Source organism: Xenopus laevis, chromosome 8S (assembly GCF_017654675.1).
Source record: "Xenopus laevis strain J_2021 chromosome 8S, Xenopus_laevis_v10.1, whole genome shotgun sequence".
Classification (NCBI taxonomy): domain Eukaryota; kingdom Metazoa; phylum Chordata; class Amphibia; order Anura; family Pipidae; genus Xenopus; species Xenopus laevis.
The window spans coordinates 40,028,490-40,050,627 of NC_054386.1; the positions used below are offsets into that span (position 1 = coordinate 40,028,490).

Below are 22,138 nucleotides of genomic sequence, written 5' to 3' on the forward strand. Positions count from 1 at the left end.
TTTACTGGGGATAAAGAGAAAATGGAGCCTAAAACTGGCATCAACAAACATCATGGCTTTTGTCAGTGGAGTTGTGCCTTATCACTGCACTATGCTGTCCTGTCTTGCAGGAGTTGCATCTTTTTGAACTTGCACTTTTTGTCTGTTGTCCGTTATATCTATGTTGTGTGTAGCACCATGGTCCTAGAGGAACGTTGTTTCGTTTCACTGTGTACTGTGCAAACGTATATGGATGAAATGACAATAAACTCACTCTTGACTTGACTCTTATTGCACATTAAAACTTTAAGGTGTTGGCTTTGAGATTTTTTAAAATAATATGGGTTTGCATTCAAATTGTCATGAAAAACCAATCACAAAGAACTACTAAATCTAGAGAATTTTCGGGCTGAAGTGGAGTGGATTACCAGATTGAGGGCCATCTTGGTGGAACTGGGGAAAGCTTATTTTGGTTTTCCTAGAATCACAATTCAAAGACAGACTAGGATCATTTATCTTGCTACAATGTCTAGGATTACAATGGTGTACCTCAAAACCGGAACATTTATAGCCTAGAATAATCCTCCTTAAAGAAAATGACATTTTGTAGATGTCACATACAGACCAAGCCATACTGTTGATTCAACTGGTCAACCAACACAACTATTAACTCAATGGGAAGTTAAAAGCAAGTGATTAAGTTTCCAATTCCTATTGGTCAAAGATCTTTCACAACATCGATGGTACCCAGTTGCTACCATAATTTTCAATGATGGTAGCGACTGACTGAACATACAAATGTGTATCCTTTGCCTGGCAGACGGATGACCAATGGTGTTGAACGGATTGGGCAGTTCCTCTTCACAAAACAAAATTAAACTGAGCCTTTATGTTTTTTAAAGGTTTCCTGCAAAATCAGCAAATTCCTCCTACTCCCCAAGAATAATTGTAAATTGAAATCCCATGAGCAGTCTCCTGTCCCCAGTGTCGGACTGGCCCACCTGGATACCAGGAAAACTCCCGGTGGGCCAAGGTGTCAGTGGGCCCTCCGGCTTCTAACCTTTTGGCCTATTTCATGGTCATTCTCTATTTCTTTATGGAAATAAAGAGGCTTAATAATCGAAGAATAGAGAATAGTATGTAGAGAAAAGAGACTAGGAGAATAAAGAGGGTGAGTGAGGAGAGGAGGTATAATAGTTTGGAAAGTGGGCACTCAACCTAAGGTTTTCTGGTGGGCCCCTGGTATCCCAGTCCGACACTGCCTGTCCCACATTACAGGAAAAGACAACTGCAGTGGTAACCTGCTCCCCTAAACAAAGCTATTTCGATAACTATTATAAAATGCTAGAATGTTACAAAATACCGCTGTAGGCATGGAACGAAGAGACAAACCAGCCAAAATTCCTCCCTCCTGTGGCAAAGGTGACATATAGGCTTGGGTGAATTTGACCCATTTTGTTTCGCCTAAAATTCACCGCCGTGAAATGTCGCCGAAGCCCATTAAAGTCTATGGGCATCAAAACTAATTTTGACGGGCATTATTTTTTTTTCACGCGTGACACCATGCAAGTCTATGAGTGTCATTTCCGCGGCAAAACTAGCCAAAAAAATTTGCAAATACAGTCTGTATTGGTTACTGGAAGGCTCAGCAAAGGCTTATCAAAGATGGGAGATTTCCAGGCAGATCAAATCATTTGTTATCAATTAGAAAACTGCATTCTAAAGCAACTGTGGGAAAGGGGGGGGGCAGTATTGCTCAGCATCACAGCTATTATTCAATTATAGGGCCAGATGGTTTAAGGCTCCGCTAGGCAGAATATGCCATGAGAAATACTTTATCTCCATTGCAATCATCACTACAACATCAGCTCCAGGGCTGAACGAACGCTCATGTTTTATTCCAGCCGCCCCTGTTGTATGTAGAAGTTAATTATGCTTTGAAAAAAGAAACAGGGTTTTCCCAGGTCTCAGTCTCTCCAGTGTTCGTGGAATGAACAGCAGCATCAGCAGCGAAAAATTTAAGAGAACCCAACTAAGTAAAAAGTGCAAAGATTCCATTTTCCAAGAGGTTAAATTACCTATTGGCCATCAGAAATGGTCTTATTCACACTGCAAGGTCCCCTCTGGATCTGGACCTTCTAGGAGCTACTTAAGTAAGCAGGATAGAGGGTTCACCTACCTCCTAATTTGACATATATGCACAGAAGGTCAGAAAGTAAGCCTGTAATTTATTAGCCAAGCATATTGTATGACCTCATCATTTATCAACCACAGTTTGTGACATATCTCAGCTTTTATATGGAATTTGCAATCTTAAAAAGGTGTTGCATATGGTACTTGATGTATTAGGCCGTACCCACTACGCAAACTGTATAGAAGCCTATTTTTCTGTGAAAAATCGTTTGAATCGTTTGAGTCGAAGTAGCCAATTCGATGGTTGAAGTAGCCAAAAAATACTTCGAAATTCGAAGTATTTTTTTTTCTATTCCTTCACTCGAACTTAGTAAATGGGCCCCATAATGTATAGGTTATTCGTGGCTTTTGTGCATTATATAAAAATAACAAAGATAAAACCATCCAAAACCTTTAATTTTCCGTGTATATTCCTGCCAAGTTTCTGTTACATAAATGAAAAATGATCATGAAAAAAATATAGCAATCTGGTTTACTGCAGATGAATTTTCAATTTAGGATCATTTTACAGGTAAACAATTATTCTAAAGTTACAGCTCCCTTATGAGTTTTAGAAAGTTTGTACTTCTATGATTAACTGATGATAACAACGCTATCATCATAATCAAATATATTTGCTTCTATAAAACTTGTGTGCACTTGTTTTCCTGAAGCAATGTTGCTACTAATTTTAGTCTATTTAGAACTGAAGCCAGAACCTAGGAGGGTGGTGCATATCGATTCCTGCAGCTCTATTTCTCCAAGAGTAAAGCACGGTCATCAGAGGAGGTTGAAGCAAGATGCCACAAGAACAAGTCCCAGTTTTCAAGAACCAGCAGTGGCTCTTAATTGATGGCAAATTACTTTTGTTTCTCATTCACTCATTTTGGTAAACAGCACTAAATTTTTGGCTCTGTTCAGCTAGAGAGAGTTTGGCTCTCTGTGGAGCGGTTTAATTGCAGCTTTCCATTTGTAGTGGGGCCTTGACTTGCCCTAACAATCAGGTGAGGCCTTGTGCATTAATATGCAAGGATCCGATGTGTTAATATGATGTAACTTTTTTCTCTCTGCCTTGACAGTGTGTCATTAATTTGTTCGTGGGCCGAGCTTGCTCCAGAGCGATGACAGATTCAAATGCTGGGTTTCTTTATCCTAATCGCTCTTTTTCAGCACGCCCCAGCCTGCTGCTTTCCTAGGGACTGCTGTTAATTTGTAATAAACTGGCATTCAGGAGGGCGCCTTGATTTTTAATTCTGACTGTGTCATATCCTTCAGGAAAATTACAAGTTTCTGTAGTTACAATTACTGCCAAGCTCCACTGATGAGAGGTTTACGGAAACGGCTCTTTTGTGAAGCAGATGGAGTATAATCGGCTGAAACAGGTTTATCTCGACAGCAAAAAAAAAACAAAAAAAACAAAAAAACAGAATGCAGGGTTTTTACTTCTATTTTAAAGGCATCTATTAACCCTTGGAAACTTACAAGAAAAAACAACAGCAAAAATCACAATTTTGTTGTCAACTTAATTAGCGAGTACTGTAGAAATAGTGGTAAATAGCTTGACATTAGCATAACATGGCACAAATACTGTAATGTGGAAAATAGAAAGCTTGGGAAACAAAAGATTCATTTTCAAAGAGCTCTGCACCCTCTTAGTCAGGAGACTACGGGATACTGTGTTCTTTAAGAATATTCTAAATCATAAAATTTGTGTGGCCCTTTTTTTTTTTTTTTTAAATAAAGAATTTATCTTAAACCCGGTGTGATGCCAAGTCCAACAGAAATACTGTTGTACAGGCATGGGACCTGTTATCCAGAATGCTAGAGACCTGGGGTTTTCCGGATATTGGATCTTTCCGTAAATTGGATCTTCATACCTTAGGTCTACTAGAAAATCATGTAAACAATAAATAAACCGATTAGGCTGGTTCTGCCTCCAATAAGGATTTATTATATCTTGGTTTGGATCAAGTACAAGGCAATCATTTAAAAAGTTGAATTATTTGATTATAATGGAGTCTGGGAGACTGCCTTTCCGTAATTTGGAGCTTTTCTGGATAACGGGTTTTGGGATAACGGATCCCATACCTGTACTTTTTAGAGAACCATCATTGTACTTTGCCTGATTCTTGATAAAATACATTTATAAAACAATAAAGAATTGATGTAATCTTTTTTTGGGGGTCAAAGAATCAATGCTGTGGCCCCACAACATACAGTGAATTACAATTACAATTAGAGTGGATTAATGAAAAGGACTTGACAAGCTCAGCTATTCTTTCTTATGGAAACTTCAGAATACAAATACCATTACAGTTCCGGGAAAACAAACTCACCCCAATTATTGTTTGGTTGGGAAGGCTTAGGTAAGTCCACAATGGGCGTTTTGGGGAGATTTGGTCGCCTGTCGACTTATCGTCTCGTCTTTGCGGCGACCAATCTCCCCAAACGCCTTCCCTCACTCTGCGCCGGCTAAAATGAAAAAACAAAATCACACGCTAATCACACGCGGCGGTTCGTTTTCCGAAGTCACCCAGGAAACTTCGGAAAACAAATCGCAACGTGTGATTAGCGCCGGTGTTTTTTTTTTTTTTCATTTTAGATGCTGCAGAGTGAGGGAAGGCGTTACGGGAGATTGAGACGAGGCGATTAGTCGCCAGGCGACCAAATCTCCCCAAAACACCCAGTGTGGCCTTACCCTTAAAGGAACATTATCAGTAGGTCTGTATTAAGTCTGAATAGATCAACTGTGCAATCCTTTTGTTTCTACCCTCACATCTACTCTATTTGCTCTTCATGATAGTGACACAAACAAATTATTTTTCCACAAACGTACAGTGTTTGAAAGATTGTTCTTTATAGGTGTATGGCCATCTTAACCCAAGGCTAAAGTACCAGCCAATATCGCAAATGTGCAGAAGAGAACGGTAGAACATTTTGAGTTCAAGTCTACCTTTGTAGGGCAACATCTGGTTGGACCCTTCTTATCTTATCACAAGGTTCTTGATACACAAAAACATGGTTAGTTAGTACTATGTATCCCCCTGTATAAGGGATATCCAGTCCAAAATAAAATTCCACATTATCTATCCTGTGTCCAGCAACCACTTCCTTGTACATTTATGGGACCTGTTATCCTGAATGCTCAGGACTTGGGGTTTTCCGGATAACAAATCTTTCCGTAATCTGGATCTTCATCTATTAAGTCTCCTATAAAATCATGTAAACATTAAATCAACCCAATAGGCTGGTTGTGTTTCCAATAAGGATTAATTATAGCTTAGTTGGGATCAAGTACAAGGTACTGTTTTATTACACACAAAAATCATTTTTAAAAATTTGGATTATTTGGATAAAATGGAGTCTATGGGAGAAGGGCATTCCGTAATTCGAAGTTTTCTGGATAACGGGTTTCCGAATAATGGATTCCATACCTGTATGTCCTTATATGGACCACCAAGGTAATTTTTATGGTCCCAGCGTCTATTAAAAAGATTAATTTAGACTTGTTTGTATGACCCATTTCATGTAAAAGGTTGTACAGCACTGTGGTATATTATCAGGCTACATTATTCCATGGCTGTTGGGGGAGGGGTGATTTAAAATATAGCTTTTAAAACAATTCTTCATCTAAAATGTTATGCTGCGGGCAATGAACATAACAGAAACCCTAGTGGCTCTAAATATTTCACGCTTCTGTCTGTAGAGAATCCCTTTTGTCAAGCTATCATTGATAAATGAATGCATGACTTTTTACATTAATAATTTTTTTATACCAATTATAAATGTTTCCAAACCCCTGTTTCCAACAGGGGGTCCCGCTTACACTTTTACACTGCTTGTCGTATTCTCCAGCCGTACTATCCCTCTACATTCATAGGCGCTGCATTGAAGTGCAATAAAGAATCATTAGCTGCATTAATACAACATCAAGTAACACCTTACGCATATTTTATTAGTATATTTTTATGCGGGTCGGGGGGGGGGGGTTGACAGAGAACCATACTTAATTTTTCTATTGTCCTGCTCTGTTACAGCTCATTAGAATGCTTCTTGTTATAAGAGCTTTTTAAAACCATTACCTGCAGAGATGTTAAAGACGGAGCTATTAAAAGGTTACTTTAATGTGAATAATAGCCTCCCCGATATACTCCAGTTAATTACTATTGGAAACCAGTTTCATTTTAATTTAGGGCTGAACATTTAATGAAGGATATGCCAAGGTAGCAATAATGACAACAACAACAAAAAAAAATTATTCATGGTCAACAGACCCATTACTGCTGTCTCGTTTAAAGAGATAATATCCTGCCTGGTTCCGCATTACTGCGCTCCACAATCAAAAATGACATTTTTTTGCCATTTCTTGCCTTGTCTGTCAAATTAGAAAGCAGAGGGGCTGATTGATAGCAATGCCTTAAAGATTGTACAGATTTATTTCCAGCAGCAGGGCCAAGACCTTCCCGATTTAAGAAAGAAATAAAAGAAAAAAAATGGAGGAAAACGGTTTATATAAATGTTACAAGTATATCGGGATGCACAAGCGAATGCCGCAATCAATAAACACGGGCTGTTGTGGGTTGAGATTTAAGCATGTAACGTGGCTGTTATTTAATGCAACTTTAACTGGCAGCATTTTAAATGATCTGTAGTCGATAATGTCAGGATCTTATTATGAACCCTCAAAGAAAGATGACAAAAACAAAAAATTCAGATTTCTGCTGGATTTATGTGGAATGTATGTGTAATAGTATATTAAAAGAACAGATTACCCCATTTTTTACTTTTTAATAAAGCTTCAATCCCTAGATTAAAAAAACTATAGGATATACCCCAATACTGTACAACAATACTGTACAACAGAAATGTTCTAGATATAGGGAATATATATAATGTAGATTTATAGTTGTACATTATCTCTCCATACAAACAATGGAGAGGTCCATTTGCAGCCCTGTTTGGTGCCCCCCATCATGATATCAGATCATGCCTACCTATCTTCTCACTATAATCCTTATAGAATTATATAGTTACATAGTTAAATCGGGTTGAAAAAAGACAAAGTCCATCTCAACCCCTCCAAATGAAAACCCAGCATCCATACACACAGCCCTCCCTACTTTCACATAAATTATATATACCCATATCTATACTAACTAAAGAGTTTAGTATCACAATAGCCTTTGATATGATTTCTGTCCAAGAAATCATCCAAGCCATTCTTAAAGGCATTAACTGAATCAGCCATCACAAAATCAACCGGCAGTGCATTCCACAACCCCACTGTCTTCACTGTGAAGAACCACCTACGTTGCTTCTAATGAAAGTTCTTTTCTTCTAGTCTGAAGGGGTGGTCTCTGGTACGGTGATCCACTTTATGGGTAAAAAGGTCCCTGCTATTTGCCTATAATGTACTTGTAAAGTGTAATCATGCCCTGTCGCAAGCACCGTTTTTCCAGAGAAAACAACCTCAACCTTGACAGTCTACCCACATAATTTAAGTCTTCCATCCCTCTAACCAGTTTAGTTGCAAGTCTCTGCACTCTCTCCAGCTCATTTATATCCCTCTTAAGGACTGGAGTCCAAAACTGCACTGCATACTCCAGATGAGGCCTTACCAGGGACCTATAAAGAGGCATAATTATGTTTTCATCTCTTGAGTTAATGCCCTTTATTATGCAAGACAGAAATGAATTTGCTTTATTAGCCACAGAATGACACTGCCCAGAATTAGACAACTTGTTATGTACAAAAACCCCAAGATCCTTCTCATTTAAGGAAACTCACAACACACTGCCATTTAGTGTATAACTTGCATTTATATTAGTTTTGCCAAAGTGCATAACCTTGCATTTATCAACATTGAACCTCATTTTCCAGTTTGCTGCCCAGTTTCCCAACTAAGACAAATCACTCTGCAAAGTGGCAGCATCCTGCATGGAACCTATAGTTCTGCACAGTTTAGTTTCATCTGCAAATATAGAAACAGTACTTTCAATGCCCACCTCCAGGTCATTAATAAACAAGTTGAAAAGCAAGGGACCTAGTACAGAGCCTTGCCGTACTCCACTAACAACACTGGTCCAATTAGAAAATGTACCATTTACCACCACTCTTTGTAGTCTATCTTTTAGCCAGTTCTCTATCCAGGTACAAATACTATGTTCCAGACCAACATTCCTTAATTTAACCAGTAACCTTTTGTGTGAAACTGTATCAAATGCTTTAGCAAAGTCTAAGTAAATGACATCCACTGCCATCCCAGAATCGAGGTCTCTACTTACCTTCTCATAAAAATAAATTAAGTTAGCTGGCAAGTTCTATTACACATAAAACCATGCTGGCACAAAATCACAGTATTGTGATTTGCTATGAAGTCCAGTATCTTATCCTTTATTAACCCTTAGAAAAGCTTTCCTACCACTGACGTCAGACTAACTGGCCTATAGTTTTGAGGCTGAGAACAGGATCCCTTTTTGAATAGCGGCACCATATTAGCATATATTAGCATTATATTACAATAACAGGACATTAAAGGGGTTGTTCACCATCCAAACACTTTTTTTCAATGACTTTACATCTTTTATTTTTTACTGTTTAAGTTCAGTTTATAGTGTTTCAGTCTGGCAGCTCAGTGATCCATCTGAACCGTTACAATTTGCTACATTAGTTGATACATTTCTCAGCCCTATCTGTGGAATATTAGCAACTAATTTGAACAATTAAAGGGGTTATTCTCCTTTAAATTAACTTTTAGTATGATGTAGAGAGTGATATTCTAAGACAATTTGCAATTGGTTTTCATTTTATATTTGTGTTTTTTGAGTTACTTAGCTTTTTATTTTTAAGTTTACAATTTCAGCAATCTGGTTGCTAGGGTCCAAATTACCCTAGTAACAATGCACTAATTTGAATAAGAGACTGGAATATGAATAGGAAAGGACTGAACAGAAAGAGGAGTAATAAAAAGTAGCCATAACAATACATTTGTAGCTTTACAGAGCATTTGTTTTTTAGATGGGGTCAGTGAGCCCCATTTGAAAGCTGGAAAGGGTCATTAGAAAAAGGCAAATAAATAAAGTATAATATATACATAATGAAGATATATTGCAAAATTGCTAGGAATTGGACATTCTATAACATACTAAAAAGGTACCTCAAAAGGTGAACCACCCCTTTAATGAAACAAGAATTCTGCTCAGCAAGGGCAAAGATAAATGTGAAGTTGAAAATTGAAACTTTACACTTCAATAATAGAAAAATGGTCACAAATAGAAAGTAAGTGGAAAAAGTCTTTATTTCTGGTGAAATATCTGAAACCAACTGAAATGGGAAAAAAAGCCAGCAGAGGGACAATAGGGATAATTAACGAACATTGGCAAATTTGTTCCACTGCAGTAACAAATTGCACACTTAGCAGGAAAAATCTCTGCTAAAAAAAATAAAAGCCATAGACTCCAATGTATTGTGCACTAAAAACAACACCATAAAAAATGTTTTACCAAAACAGGAAAGATTTGTTTATTACTTTTTATGATCGGTCTAATGTAGTTACAATTGAAAGAAAATGTCCTAACTATGTGCTATGGATTACTACCAATGGCAAGCATTACTGCCCTATTGACAGTTTTGCAAAGGCTATACAGGTATGGAACCCGTTATCCAGACGCACGGGACCTGGAGTTTTCCAGATAATGGATCTTTTCCTTCATACCTTTAGTCTACTAGAAAATTATGTATACATTAAATAAGGCTGGTTTTGCTTCCTATAAGGATTAATTATATCTTAGCTTGGATCGATTACATGGTACTGTTTTATTATTATAGAGAAAAAGGAATAATTTTTAAAAATTTGGATTATTGGATAAAATGGAGCCTATGAGAGACGGCCTTTCTGTAATTCAGGTTTCTGGATAAGGAGTCCTATAACTGTACCAGCAAGTGAAACAGTAGAAGTAAAAACCACAAGGGAAATAAATAATGATAATTATTCCTTACAGATATATCCAAAATAAAAATGTAAAGATAAGAGCTCAGAGCAGGTAAAGCCTACTATAACTTTATAGATATCTATCTGTGTGTCTATATATATATTTTTTTTGCATGTACAAGGCCTGTTGAGTGCTGTACATACATAAATACATAAAAATGACTTTAGATCTCTTCAAAGCATTAATGGATCCTGCCATCACAACCTTACTACCATCACGATTGTTGATTCAAGTGGAAGTTCAGTACCACTAGTATGAAAGGGTGGCCTTTGGTTCTTTGCAGAAAATATGCCCACCTTATTGATCTATAATGTCCTCTAACATACTTGTAAAGAGTCGGGTTTTCTTGCAAGCATCTAGGACAGCACTTTGTGCCCATTTACCAAAAAGGTAAGCAGTTCGGAGTCTCTGTTCCAAGAATGTATACATGTTGCAAATTGTGCACCAGATCAGACCTCCAGTCTTGCTACCACTCATTACCTCCTTCACAATGCATAAAATCAGGATTCAGGTACAACTAATCCAACCTCACCAGAACAAACTACGGTAAAGCGAAATGCAAATATTGCTGCTTCTGGAATACTTGATGCAACAACTTGTTAGCCCTACCAAACTGTGATTGGAAAAAGAAAAACATCCTCCTGGAAATATGCACAAACATGCAAAAAGCATTTAGAATGGTTTACAAGTAAGACAAATCATAAGTGGTTTAGGTTTCATAGTGTATGTAGTTTTTACTTCCATGCTGTATATATTTTGACAGAATACACCACCAATCACAATATTTTTTAAAAGGCTTTTTTGCTATAATATTTGAAGAAAGCAAGTCAGCAAGTTTTTAAACTTACCTGGGAGGCTTAATTAAATAAGTAAAAGGGGCTTATGTACAGGATTCCTCAGGAAAGGTGATGCCCTTGTGTCAGAGTCAAAGAAGTTAATGGCAAAACTATGTTGACCAAAACAAATCAGTACAAATACAATGTTGCCCTCTTATTGGATCACCCACAATCCTCTTCTAAGTAGTTCTGTAGCAATACTTCAGCACTTTAAAACACTGGATTATTACCACAGAATGGCAAAATGGCTTATTTTCAGGCTGCAAGGAGGAGATGCAATCATGTCCCACTACAGAAAAATATAACACCACGTTTCTTGTTTTTTTCTTGTTGTTTTCTTCTTCTTGGATTTATACTATAGTATTACTAGTTCTCTGTACGCAATTATCAGGGCTGTCCAACTGGCGGCCTGCGGGCCGCATGCAGCCTGCAACCCCCCCTTTATGTGGCCCTCCACATCAAAGTCTGCCTGCTGTGTCTACTTACCATCTGCAAGATTTAAAAGTTATCACTACAGAGATTAACTGGCCCCTGCATTGTTTAAACATCAAATTCAGACTAACCCCCTCTATTGTTCACACCCTAAAGCCCTGCACTGTTCACACCTGAGACCCAGACTGAAACTGCCCACATTGTTTACCTATTCACACTTTATGCAAAATGCTAAATGGGGCACCACCAGCACTGTGTCCCCTAAAGTGTTTAATCATATGCAGGGGTACTGTATTATACACAGGGGGGGGGGGAGGCATATGGATTTTAGGGTATGTCTCAATATGACAATTTTTTTCACATGAGTGGCATCCCTGCCGGTGCCGGGCCAAGGTGGTTTGGCACCCTAGGCAAGAGCTTCAATCAGCACCCTCCTGTCCTGCATTACCATTTACCTCCTTACCATGATGGTTTTTATATAAAGAAAGCAAGAAAATGTACAACACTTTTTCATTTATATTACTGTCCCCTGTACCAGCAAGCCCAGCAGCCATCCATCATACTGCCCCCCCCCATACCTGTTCCAGTAGCCATCCATTATACTGCCCCCCATACCTGTACCAGCAAGCTCAGCAGCCATCCATCACACAGCCCTCCAGCAGCTATCATATTGCCCCCAATCTTTACCTGTGCCAGCAGCAGGCAAAAATAAATCTGATCACATCATATTGCCCCCAAGTATTTATGTACCTGAGCCAGTGTCCAGCCCAGCAGCAACAGCAAACATATGGCCCTGGCCCAAATCTGTACCTGGCTGTGCCAGCAGGAACTTTCACAGTAATAGAAAGAATGTCTTCAGTTCAGTGCAACTGTGCAAGGCTGAGAGAAGCAAGAGCAAGCCACACCAAGCAGGCCGCCAGCTCTCTGCCACCCAATCGCATCAGTGACGTCACTGACTCGTATACGCACGAGGCGCTGCACTGCCGCACCACACAGAAGGAGATATTACTTGCTGGCAAGTGGGAGATGGTGACGGAGGGGGATTCCACCCGACTGAGTGACCATGATTACTGAAACAAATTATTAAATAAACGCTTGAAAAAATGAAAATAAAAAACCCCATTAAAAGTGCGCCCCTCAATGATGGCATCCTAGACAGCCACCTACTCTGCCTACCCCTATTTCCGGCCCTGATCCCTGCAGTGAGCACCAACCATATGTTTTTTTAGTGTGCTATTAATGTGGACATGGTCTTGCGGTAACATGGGTGTGGTTTAAAGAGGGTGTGGTCTAAAAACAGGGAGTGGCTAACACTGGCTTCCATTATCAGCCCTCCACCATGTAGATTAGAAAAATTCCTCTGTACCATATAAATTGGACAGCACTGGCCTAGAAGATCAAAAAATACAACTATAAAATCAACTTTTTTTTTTTTTCTTCTATTGACATTTCCCATGCTATTGTTCAACCAACAATCCAATCCTTGTGAGGCAACTTTGGGTGACTTTGAAATAGCAAAACAATGCATATATTTTGCCACCAGCTATTCACTCTACTGGATGTGGGAAAGCATTTGTAGGAGATTAGTCACCCACAGAAGAGGTTTGTTGAGTGACTAATCTCCTAGTCTACTATTGCCTTAAAGGAGAATTCAACCCATAATTAAAAAAACCCTACCCTACATAGACCCCCCTCCCTCCCCCCAGCTAGCTGCCCCCACGGGGAAATACCCCTAAGTTTTTATTTACTCCTCGGCGCAGATTATGGAATCGCAGTTCACCACAGCCATCTTCTGGGTCTTCGGTAAGCTGAGACCGGCGAAGCGGCGCATGTGCAGTTGGAGCAATTTACCGGCTTGCAACAACTGCACATACGACTAAATGGACGGAAGACACAAAGACTCGGAAGATGGCTGCAGTGAACTGCGATCTCTGAATCTGCACCAAGGGGTAAGCAAAAAGTTAGGGGCATTTCCCCTGGGGGCAGCTAGGCTGGGGGGAGGAGGGTCTACACAGGGTAGGAGGTAGGGTTTTTTTCTTAGTCAAGGGTTGAATTCTCCTGTAAGAGGATTTGAAGTAACTGTGATGAAAAGCTTTAGGAATGGCAAATCATCTCTTTAAGTGTTTCTGTAAGTAACTAGGTTAATAAAGGTAAGGCTAAATGGAATCTTGCATTTTAATATCTGGAGATTTATTCCAGCATATTCCTTTCAAAATTCACCTTCTCCCTAAAAGGGATAAAATCGCAGTGTCTTTAAGGCAGTAGGTGTTTTTCATGAGCAAATCTCTTTCCTGACAAAACTTTGCCAGCTTCATAATTTAGCAGGAAAGGTATATTTATTCAACAAAATAAACATCTTTTTCCCCCATTCTTCTGAACTGTAGCTAAAACAGTACAACTCTCTCCTGTGTGCAATTGGGCTGAAACGGACACATGCGTAAGGCCGAGTTTAAAGCCTGGCATGACTGCAAACTAAGCCCTTGTTTCACTTTCTAGCTCCTATAAAATGTGGCTTCTGCATTAACCACTTGAGTAATGAAAATATAATGTACTTTTGTGCTGCGCTGGTACAAATGGTGTGTTTGCTTCAGAAACTCTACTATAGTTTATATAAACAAGCTGCTGTGTAGCCATGAGGGCAGCCATGTAAAGATGAAAAAGGATGCACAGCAGATAACATATAAGATCTGTAGTATACAATGGGATTATCCAGAACATATCTGTTATCTACTGTGTATCCTGTGATTAAATGGCTGCCCCATGACAAAACAGCTGTTTGTTTATATAAACTATAATTGTGTTTCTGAAGCAAACACACCAGTTTAACAGTGCACGGCAACAGTTCTAAATTATATTTTCATTCCTTTAAAACACGTTAATTTTTCGGTGTTACTGTTCAGAGCAAGGTGTTTGGCCACATTACTTATTGTTGCTCAGTTTATTGTTGTCTGGTGCTACCAAAGCTGCCTAAATTATTGGTACTATGCTAATAAATGATGATCATAACAGAACAGTTAATGTTAGGAAGTCCATCGAAATGAGCATTTGACATAACCTTTCCGCAGTAAAATCCAGGCCAGACACAGAGGGGATAAAAATTACACTTAGTGTTGTTTTATACCAGAACAATTCAACTGCTACGTTTCCCTTGTTCACTGTTATAAATTTAGCCAAGCAGTGTGATGGGATGTGAGTTGCACAGAGTGCTGGGACAGCAGTGTTAATAGCGATGTCTTGTTCAGGATCCTAGTAAATGGCTCTGCGTACTTCTAATTATCCGAATCGTGCTGCATGCAAGAGCAGCAGGCAAAAAATGGTATTTAAAGACTGCACATCCCTAAATGCTGCTAAAATCCATTAACCAGCGAGTGTTAATTGGAGCCATATTCATATTCATTTGCACTCCGGGCCCTGATAAAATATTTCCCAAGGTACGCTTTAAAATGAATCTTAATTCAAGGAACTGCTACAATCAACACTTATGAAAATTAACAGCTGAGTAATTAGTGCTCATGAATTATGCCATAGCCCACGCTCGCAGACATAGGGATGATCGAGCTGATGAAGCGGCTGGGACAGAGAGGTGTAACCTGAAGATGGGACATCATTAACCACCCCCAAGCACACATTTTACTTTTTTAAATAAGAGGCTAATGCTATTTTTTTATACACAAAAAGTGCAACACTTGCAGTAGTAAGGAATTTAAAAGTACATTTGTGCCCGTCTTTGCTAGAAAGTGTAATGGAGCATCTGCTACTACTTCCACAGACTAGCATTGTTCTTTTAACATTGTTTTGACCCCCCTTTTTACAGTACATCTCATACTTTTTCTTCTTATCTACAGTTATACAGGTATAGGACCTGTTATCCAGAATGCTCAGGACCTGGGGTTTTCCGGATAATGGAACGTTCCATAGTTTAGATCTTCATACCTTAAGTCTACAAGAAAATCAGGTAACCATTAAATTATTATTAACATGTATTTACAGAGCGCCAACATATTTTGAGCGCTAAAAAATAGGCTGGTTTTGCTTCCAATAAGAATTAAATTATATCTTCGTTTGGATTAAGTACAAAGTACTGTTTTATTACTACAGATAAAAAGGAAATAATTTAAAAAAGAATTGAATTATTTGATTACAATGAAGTCTATGGGAGACAGCCTTTCTGTAATATGGAGCATTCTGGATAACAGATCCCATACCTGTACTTGTAACTCAATGCTATCATATTGCTTGTTATATAGACTATAAAAGATAACCTTTGCAATCACACAAATGGTAGTGTTATGCTTTAAACTAAGTAATAACTTGGCTACTATTCACACAAATGTAAATATAAAATGAGGGTTGTTCTTTATGTAAAATACGAGGAATTACCAACTGGGCCCTGATGCACCCTAATGCAGTCAGCACTTGATCCACAGGGCATGCCAAAAAGATGGCTGCTTCTTGTTCTTTTTGCACAGTGCATCCTGTATTGTAAATGACGCCCCAGGTTCACTGGGGACCATGGAGTAATTTCACAAATGATTACCTATACAGATACTATGATGATCAACTGAATGGAATTATCAACTCAGAATTGTGTTCCAAACAAATCCTTAATAGAATATGCTTTGCTAACCCAAAGCTGAGATAATGTGAGACCAGAAATTATAGAAATTGATAAACAAGGCCAGCTTTAGTCATAAACAAGAATGAATATGGTGCAAAGAACCACAAGGGCATTTACAGTCCCAAGTATGCCAGAATACCTAATCTTAGCTAAGAAAGGACAGTTTGTAGAGAGAGACATAAAGAGGAAAGAGAGAATGGAACAATGATGGTTCTGCAAAAGGAAAGACTCACCTTGCCATCGAATTTGGAATATTCGTTGAAGGGGTTATTTAGTTGTAGGGGGCACTGTTCTAGTCGAACAGACAGAATGGACTGTTTGCCATGGTTCAGAGTCCTTTCTTTGAAGTTCTTCCTTTCAAACATTGAGCTGAGCTCCTCAGCTGTAGCAAAGAAAATGGACAATGGTTTTCAATATTACCAGTAGATTTACTCTACAGAACTTATCTTCAAAGCCTTAACAGGAGAACTAAAGCTTAACTAGTAGGCTAACTACTAAGTAGGCTAGAAATGATGCACATTATGTTTTGGGCTTCTGTACCAGCCCAAAACAAACACAGCCATTTAGCAGTAAAAATCAAAGTCTCCAAAGAAGCCCCAGTAGCTCCCCATCTTCTTTTCTGATGATTTGCTGCAAATGCTCTGTGCTGTTGTCACTTACTGAGCTTAGGGACCCACTCACAATATACAGTACACATAGAATAAAAATGTCACAATATAAGGCTGATTAGTAATTAATACATGGCAGCACAGAAACCTGTGCAACTAGCATCAGAATTTTAAAATCAGCCATGTAGCATCAGCTTATATTACAGGCCAACCTCATTTTCTGCTTGATAATTTGCTACGACCCCTAAGCTTAGCTTCTCAACAGCTGCTCAGAGCCCACTGAGCATGTGTCACAGACACTTTCCAAGATGTTGAGCCCTGTGACAAGTTTGAAGTCCTGGATCATTTCTGCTATTGAGATGCTGAAACTTTAGGCTGGTGCAATACGTTGAGTATATAAAATATGGTATTTTTAACCATATTCATTTTCAGGGTTTAGTTCTCCTTTAACATGGCCTAGGAAGGCAACAGCACATTGAAACCACAGATTTGTAAAGCTGTGCAACAGAGGAAGCCACACCCTAACAAAATAAAGAGCAGGAAACAAAGGGGGTTATGTAACAAATGGCACAAAGTTTAACCAAGTGCAGTAACTCAAAGCAACCAAACACAGGTAGCATTTATTGCTCACTATTTTAAAAGCAGACATCTTTATGGTTGCAACTAGGCAACCTTAGGGGCTTTTATTACATATGGGGCAAGTCGACAAAGTTAAGTGCCATAGCTATGGTGACCTTTAACACAATTAATTTATACATTTTTTAGTTGAAACATTTTACACAGAGTTTTACAAATCAGCATATTTGCACTAAATTTATGAGCAAGAGCAGCCATGACTTCTCAGATGAGACTCTTTCATAGGAAAAGATATAATGAAATGGTGCCATATGGTGGTTTGAATTTACCAAGGCCACCCCCAAGAATTATCCCTTATAATTAAAGAAAAAAACCTTCCTACAGAATAATGGTTGTGTTTTTACTGCTCATTCAAAAGGTGTAGCAGACTGGGCTGCCTGTTGAAAATAGACTTTCGAATTCAACCGTAGACTTGCTTGTGTACTGTATTACATGCAATTGGAAAAAGAATATTGACACTGGTCATAAATCTGACAAAATTAAAAGTGACTAGAGGTAAAAAATATACATTTCAGATAACATGTATAGGAATGGGATCTGGAAACCTGTTATACCCAAAGTTATGAATTAGGGGAGGGCCTTCTACCACAAAGACCATTTTTAAGCAGATAATTATTTAAAAATGATTTATGTAATGATAAAATGGTATCTTGTGCTTTATGGCAACAAAGCTGCATGATACCATATTGTTGCAAATACATTCCTACTGGGTTTATACAACGTCTTATGGATTTTAAGCATCCTTAAAGGAGATGGAAAGGCTGTATTTACTTGGGGGTGCCAAATTATATATACTTACCTCACACCCCGGGCCAATGCTCCTATCAGCAGAAAACTGCACCGGTCCAGGGGTTCTGCCAGCGGGCACCACAAATCGATCGGCTTCCTTGTTCCTCTTTTTCAAATTTCCCGGGGCAGACACATGCGCAGTAGAACATAATAGCCTACTTCTTTGTTAAAGTTTCATGCTACTTCGCTTGTAAAGCTGCGAGAAGAAAGAAGAAGCCACAAGCCGACCGATCCACGGTGCTCGCTGAAAGATCCACGGGCCGGTACAGTAAGTATAAAAAATAACTTGGGGGTGCCTAACCCAAGTAAAGAGTGCTTTTCCTTATTCTTCAAGGCTTATGGATCCAAATTACAGAAATATCAATTATCCAGAAAAACCCAGGACCTAAGCATTCTGGGTAACATTTCATATCCCTGTATTTCATGGTCAGTATGTTTACAAAGAAGGCTCACAAGGCACAGTAAAGTAACGCACGACACCTCACACTAGTTCACAGTAATTGCACAAATGTTATAGGTGCTATCACAGATTTCTTTGGTTGAGGACTAGGCTTTTGGTGCACTTCAACTAAAAGAATGTAACTTGACTATAGGCAAGAAATAACATAGGGCATTAGGTTCTGAAAGAAAAGCCGATCCCCATATTTACCTGAGTGGCTCCTGTTGCGGTCCTTCCATTGCACATTTTTGCACTTTATCTGGTTCTGTCTCTCTTTCCGAAGACGTTCTAGTTTCTGGGCTGGAAAAGAACAAAGGAAAGAAGAAAGAGCACATTCATTTGTCAGTGAAGATTGCAATTAATTCCAATGTCAGTGAAGATTGCAATTAATTCAAATTTCATGAATATTTCATACTGTGTACATTAAAGATGGAAATGGGGGTTGGGGGGAGCGGAACATTCAGGGGGAGAGGAGGGAAGACATAAAATTTTTAAAGCTCACACCAAGTTCAGAAAATACTAACAAAAACAGAAAAATGTTCTTGATTTATAATTGAAATTAGGGAACATAAAACATTAATACGGACTATAAAGATAGTATTAACATAGAAGGGAATCATAAAATGTGAAAACTTGGGTGATTAATAGGACAGTTCGTTATATAAATCATTAATAACGGTCTTAAAGGAATTTTAATGTACAAATGAAGTCCCACGAATGTTACACAGCGTGCATAAAATTACATATATGAATTACATGCCCCCATTTCAAAAATTAAAGATAAATGAAGTCAGGGCTCAACTATTAAAGTTTTAAAATGTAAAATCCTTTATCTGGAATCAGGAAAAATGATAAAATGTCATGGCCATATAAATTAGCGGCTTTCTACAGTGGTGAGCTAGATCAGTTTATCGGTAATAAAGGAGGTGATTTGTATCAGCGGCAACATTATTCAAATTGTACGGCAATGGCATTAGCATTAGAAGATATTTATTTTATGCACTGTTCTTAAAGATACACGCTAACATTGAAACTCACATGGCGGGGATTCAGGGCTTCATATGGGAAAGTAGACTTTAGCGAACTGTATGGGAGAGCAACTATTTCCTCTGCCCGATGGTAGGTAAAGACAGGACTATTTTGGGGGTTAACCCACAAATAAAAAAAAATCAAAGGAAACCATCATTCTGTAAAACTTTCATGCATATAGTAATTATACATTTTTGGTGGTTTGGAGTTATTTGTAAATGTAATTGCTAGAGAAAGCATGATTAATCTGTCCCTTGCGCTGCTGGTTTTTACATTTAAACAATATAGCAAAACTTTGTTCCACCTGCATTTGCTGCTTGCATGGACCCCAGGGAGTACAAACTAACTTAGCAGAGCTTCTTCCTGCATTCCCCTGTGGAGGAACACCTAAAAGATGCACTGCATCACTATAAGAGGCCTGAGAGTAGGAGAAAGCAAGGCTGACCTGCTACATTGTTTCAAGAAACAGAACCAGCAGTGCAAAAAGCAGCTACTGAGGTCAATTGAGATTACGCTTACAAATAACTTTTAAAATCACTGAATTTTATTTAATTAACAGATATTGGAAAGGTACTTAGTAATACACTTTATTTGATTAGGCTAAATTTTATTTTTGGGTTTACATCGCATTGTGCATCACATGTGTACTGAACTAGGTGCATAATATATTTTCCAACAATTAACTGGTGCCATCAAAACATGGCTAGCTGTAATAGTTTATAAATTAGTGGCAGTTTTGTTTCTCAGGGACACTGTACTAAAGCTATATGTGGCAATTTGTGATCCTAGCTATGGTTTAAGGGGCTGAAGGACTTGCCACTTATTTTCCTGATTCTGTAGCCAAACAAATGTTTGATTTGTTTGATAAAGAGCCAGTGACACCTTATTACTTGAATGTCTGCGTGAATAGGCTGGGTTCAATAAACAGGTGAAGAGTGCAGTCTACAGTTTCCCTCTGGGCCCCTAGTCCTCTCTGCCATATTTTTCCTCCCTGAATCACTTCCAAGCCAGCATGCTTACTTCTGTGGTGTACTACTGGTCCTTCTTAGAATCAAAATGCCACAGCTATCAGTGGCTTTCAGTTTGCTTCTCATTTATATCAGTGGGAAGACAGTTATCCTCCAATAACAATATGTTAGGGGTGATCCACACCAAGGATTCTCCACGATTTTTTTCTCTCTCCCTACTTTCTCTCTTTCTCCAATAAATGTGAAAATGTTAATAAATAAAAACTTAAAAAAAAAAAAAGGATTCTTCATGATGTTAATGTGAGAGGGATTCTGTATGATTTTTATGATGTAGTTTTTATTTTTAAATTACACTGTTTACACTGCAAATGATTTACTCTACATTTTAAAATGTAATTCCTGAACCAGCAAGTGCATTTTTTTAGTTGTAATATTGGTGTGTAGGCAGCCATCTCAGGTCATTTTGCTTGATCATGTGCTTTCAAAAAGAGTCAGTACTTTAGAATTCTGGCAGGCTGTTGTTTCTCCTAATCAATGTCACTGAATGTGTCACAGTGGGACCTGGATTTTACTATAGAGTGCTATTCTTATATCTATCAGGCAGCTGTTATCTTGTGTTAGGGAGCTGGTTACCTTTCCATTGTTTTGTTGTTGGTGATATCACTCCAACTTGGCAGTACAGCAGTAAAGAGTGACTGAAGTTTATCAGAGCACAAGTGACATGACTGGGGGCACATAGGAAACTGACAATATGTCTAGCCTCATGTCAGATTTCAAAATTAAATAAAAAAAAAATATGTTTACTCTTTTGAGAAACATATTTCAGTCCAGAATTCTGCTGGAGCAGCACTATTACCTAATGCGTTTTGAAAAAAAAAATGTTCCCATGACAGTATACCTTGAAGCAAGTTGTTAGGAGTAAAGGGTTTATTGACTGCTACTACGAGCAGTGGAGAACATGTATATTGCCCTTGCATGAATTACTGTGTATTAGCCCATTCTAACCAAATAATGTTCTACCGTTAATTTTAAAAACATACATCTCTGGGAGCTACCACATTGCCCGCCATGCTTAATCTTCATACACACAGCGTATCTTAATTTTCAAAAAGAAAGGATATTGTTTTAATTCTTAGAACTACAATACAATACTCAAATACATACAAATAAATTTAAAAAAAACACAAACTGGGTTGTGTACCCGATATGCTAGAGCTAGACTTATATACCTGAGTATAAGCCGAGTTTTACAGCATCCAAAATGTGCTGAAAAAGTCTACCTCGGCTTATACTCGGGTCAGCGGTACCCGACCCGAGTAGCTGAGATTGCAGTCACTTTTAATCATTCCTATACCAACAGTTCACTTGGGGAGAGACTGCAATATCCCACAATGCCCTCTGTTGGTTATATGAAAGAATAACAGTGCGCCCTCTGTTGGTTATATGAAAGAATAACAGTGACTGCAATATCACACAGCGCCATCTGTTGGTTATATGAAAGAATAACAGTGACTGCAATATCACACAGCACCCTCTGTTGGTTATACGAAAGATTAACAGTGTGCCCTCTGTTGGTTATATGAAAGAATAACAGTGACTGCAATATCACACAGCACCCTCTGTTGGTTATATGAAAGAATA

The 22,138-nt window shown here is 38.4% G+C and overlaps 1 protein-coding gene across 6 annotated transcripts in view; it reads right to left on the reverse strand.

Annotated features, from left to right (window-relative positions):
• Positions 1 to 22,138, reverse strand: part of mapkap1.S (MAPK associated protein 1 S homeolog) — a 147,504-nt gene that overhangs the window by 51,975 nt on the left and 73,391 nt on the right. For all 6 annotated transcript variants that reach the window (XM_041575059.1, XM_018232847.2, XM_041575060.1 and 3 more), the window contains exons 3-4: positions 18,711 to 18,800; positions 16,262 to 16,410 (exon numbers count right to left, since the gene is read on the reverse strand). In XM_041575059.1, the coding sequence (XP_041430993.1) occupies positions 16,262 to 16,410; positions 18,711 to 18,800 (239 nt within the window). The remainder of the gene's footprint in view (positions 1 to 16,261; positions 16,411 to 18,710; positions 18,801 to 22,138) is intronic.